Below are 2,802 nucleotides of genomic sequence, written 5' to 3' on the forward strand. Positions count from 1 at the left end.
CCCCAGGAGCCTGCCACGCTCCTGGGAAAGGCTGATGAAACATCTTCGCTGCTCTGTGTGGAGGGCTGGAGGAGCTCAAAAATGGACACGCCCGACACCAACTGCTCCTGGCTGCAGTGTTTCACAGGAAATGCTCTCTGCTGACACCTCTGTCCATGTCAGGAACTGTCCAGAGTAGGAACAAATCTCCATAGCAAACCTATCCTGCTCTGGACACTTCCTGACATGGACAGAGGTGTCAGCAGAGAGCACTGTGGTCAGACTGGAAAGAACTACACAATCTTTTTCTGGAGCATTTTAATTTACAATAATTTACAAATCTGTATAACTTTCTGGCACCAGTGTATTTAAAATATTTTTTTCCCCATTGGAGTACCCCTTTATGTTATCAGCATAACTCGCTTGGAGATAAACTGCCTAAGAGCCTGTTTTTGTCACCCAACCATCTTCGCAGGCTGCCAACAGGCTAGAGATGGGCAGGTGAGATCCGCAGGATAGGGGATAAGTGTCTGATCGTGGGGGTCTGAATGCTGGGACCCCTCACAATCCCCTGTATGGGGCTCGGCTCTCCCATGCAGGATGTGTGTCGGCCGCAGGATGATGCTGTAGCCGTCGCGCCCCTCCATGTATCTCTATGGGAGAGGCGGAGATGCAGCGTTCATGTATCCCCGCCTCTCCCATAGAGCTGTATGGAGGGGGCGTGTCATTGACCTCAGTGTGGTCGGCGACACGAGCATTAAAGGAGTAGTCCAGTGGTGACCCAGTGGTGACCAACTTATCCCCTATCCTAAGGATAGGGGATAAGTTTGAGATCGCGGCGGGTCTGACCGCTGGGGCCCCCTTCGATCTCCTGTACGGAGCCCCGACAGCCTGCGGGAAGGGGGCGTGTCGACCTCCGCACGAAGCGGCGGCCGACACACCCCCTCAATACAACTCTATGGCAGAGCCGAAGCGCTGCCTTCGGCAATCTCCGGCTTTGCCATAGAGATGTATTGAGGGGGTGTGTCGGCCGCCGCTTCGTGCGGAGGTTGACACCCGCTATCTGGCCGGAGAGCCTGGCCCCCGTACAGAGAGATCGCAGGGGGCCCCAGCGGTCGGACCCCCCGCGATCTCAAACTTATCCCCTATCCTTAGGATAGGGGATATGTTTTTCACCACTGGACTACCCCTTTAACCGAGCAGAGTAGCGGCAATGCCACTTCCCCGTATGGGAGATCGCGGGGGTCCTCTCTGGATGAGTGGCTCCCCTTCGCATTGCTGCACTGACAAGAAATACAATAATGTGTACAATAATCTGATAATACACCTGCCTACTAAAGTGGCATTACTGCATATATCACAGCAGATCAGCCCTAGATGTGGAGGTAGGCTGTGTTCACACTGCAAGTTTGCAGCGTTTTATGTTTTTATTTGTGAACTCCTGGGAGATCCCCATTCACAAGAGAAAACCTAACAACACACAGTGTGAACATGGCTGCACGTTTATGAGGAGGCTATAAGGCTGATTTGCTGCTGCGTTTTGTTTTTTTTGACAGTGCCAATGTGTAAAACGCTGCAAACGTGCAGTATGAACACAGCCTACCTCCACAACTAGGGCTGATCTGCTGTGAAATATGTAGTAATGCGCGGTCCACAGGACCTTCTGCCAAGTTAGTAGGCAGGCGTATTATCAGATTATTGTACACATTATTGTATTTCATGTCAGTGCACACAGTGCGGCAATGCGGAAGGGGGCGACTCCTCCAGAAGACGGCACAGACTCACAGGAGTAGAAAGATGGCGCTCGGGGGGAGGAGCCTGGGGAAGGAGGGGCCGTGCACCATAACCCCGCCCCAATCCTTCTTCCTGCCGACTGACCTGCCGGGGCTGGAGGAGGAGATGAGCCCCGGGACCATGGAGAGCAATAAGGATGAAGCCGACCGCTGCCTGCAGATCGGGAAAGCGGCGCTGCTGGAGGGGGACCGGGAGAAGGCCCGCAAGTTCTTCAGCAAGGCTGAGCGGCTGTACCCGAGTGCGGAAGCCCGAGGTGAGCGGAGAGCGGCCTGTCCTATAGGAGTGATGGGGAGAGTGTTTACAGTCTATATGTCACCTACATACAGGTCAGGTGTACGTGTCCGCTCACTATGTCAAGTAACATAGAGACTGCTGGGTTCTTATAGGCCTGTCGTATATAGAGACTGCTGGGGTCCTATAGGCCTGTCATATATAGAGACTGCTGGGGTCCTATAGGCCTGTCACAAATAGAGACTGCTGGGTTCTTATAGGCCTGTCATATATAGAGACTGCTGGGGTCCTATAGGCCTGTCATATATAGAGACTGCTGGGGTCCTATAGGCCTGTCACATATAGAGACTGCTGGGGTCCTATAGGCCTGTCATATATAGAGACTGCTGGGGTCCTATAGGCCTGTCACATATAGAGACTGCTGGGGTCCTATAGGCCTGTCATAAATAGAGACTGCTGGGATCCTATAGGCCTGTCATATATAGAGACTGCTGGGATCCTATAGACCTGTCATATATATAGAGAGACTGCTGGGGTCCTATAGGCCTGTCATAGAGACTGCTGGGTTCTTATAGGCCTGTCACTTATAGAGACTGCTGGGATCCTATAGACCTGTCATATATATATATATATATATATATATATATAGAGAGACTGCTGGGATCCTATTGGCCTGTCATATACAGAGACTGCTGGTATCCTATAGACCTGTCATATACAGAGACTGCTGGGATCCTATAGACCTGTCATATATAGAGACTGCTGGGAACCTATAGACCTGTCATATATAGAGACTGC

The 2,802-nt window shown here is 51.8% G+C and overlaps 1 protein-coding gene across 1 annotated transcript in view; it reads left to right on the plus strand.

Moving 5' to 3' along the window:
- Positions 1–1,795: 1,795 nt before the first annotated feature.
- DNAJB14 (DnaJ heat shock protein family (Hsp40) member B14) overlaps positions 1,796–2,802 on the plus strand; it is a 49,033-nt gene continuing 48,026 nt past the window's right edge. Inside the window, exon 1 of the mRNA XM_056566613.1 lies at positions 1,796–2,026. Within this exon, the coding sequence (XP_056422588.1) occupies positions 1,879–2,026 (148 nt within the window). The 5' untranslated portion in view covers positions 1,796–1,878. The remainder of the gene's footprint in view (positions 2,027–2,802) is intronic.

Source organism: Hyla sarda, chromosome 1, assembly GCF_029499605.1.
Source record: "Hyla sarda isolate aHylSar1 chromosome 1, aHylSar1.hap1, whole genome shotgun sequence".
Lineage (NCBI taxonomy): Eukaryota > Metazoa > Chordata > Amphibia > Anura > Hylidae > Hyla > Hyla sarda.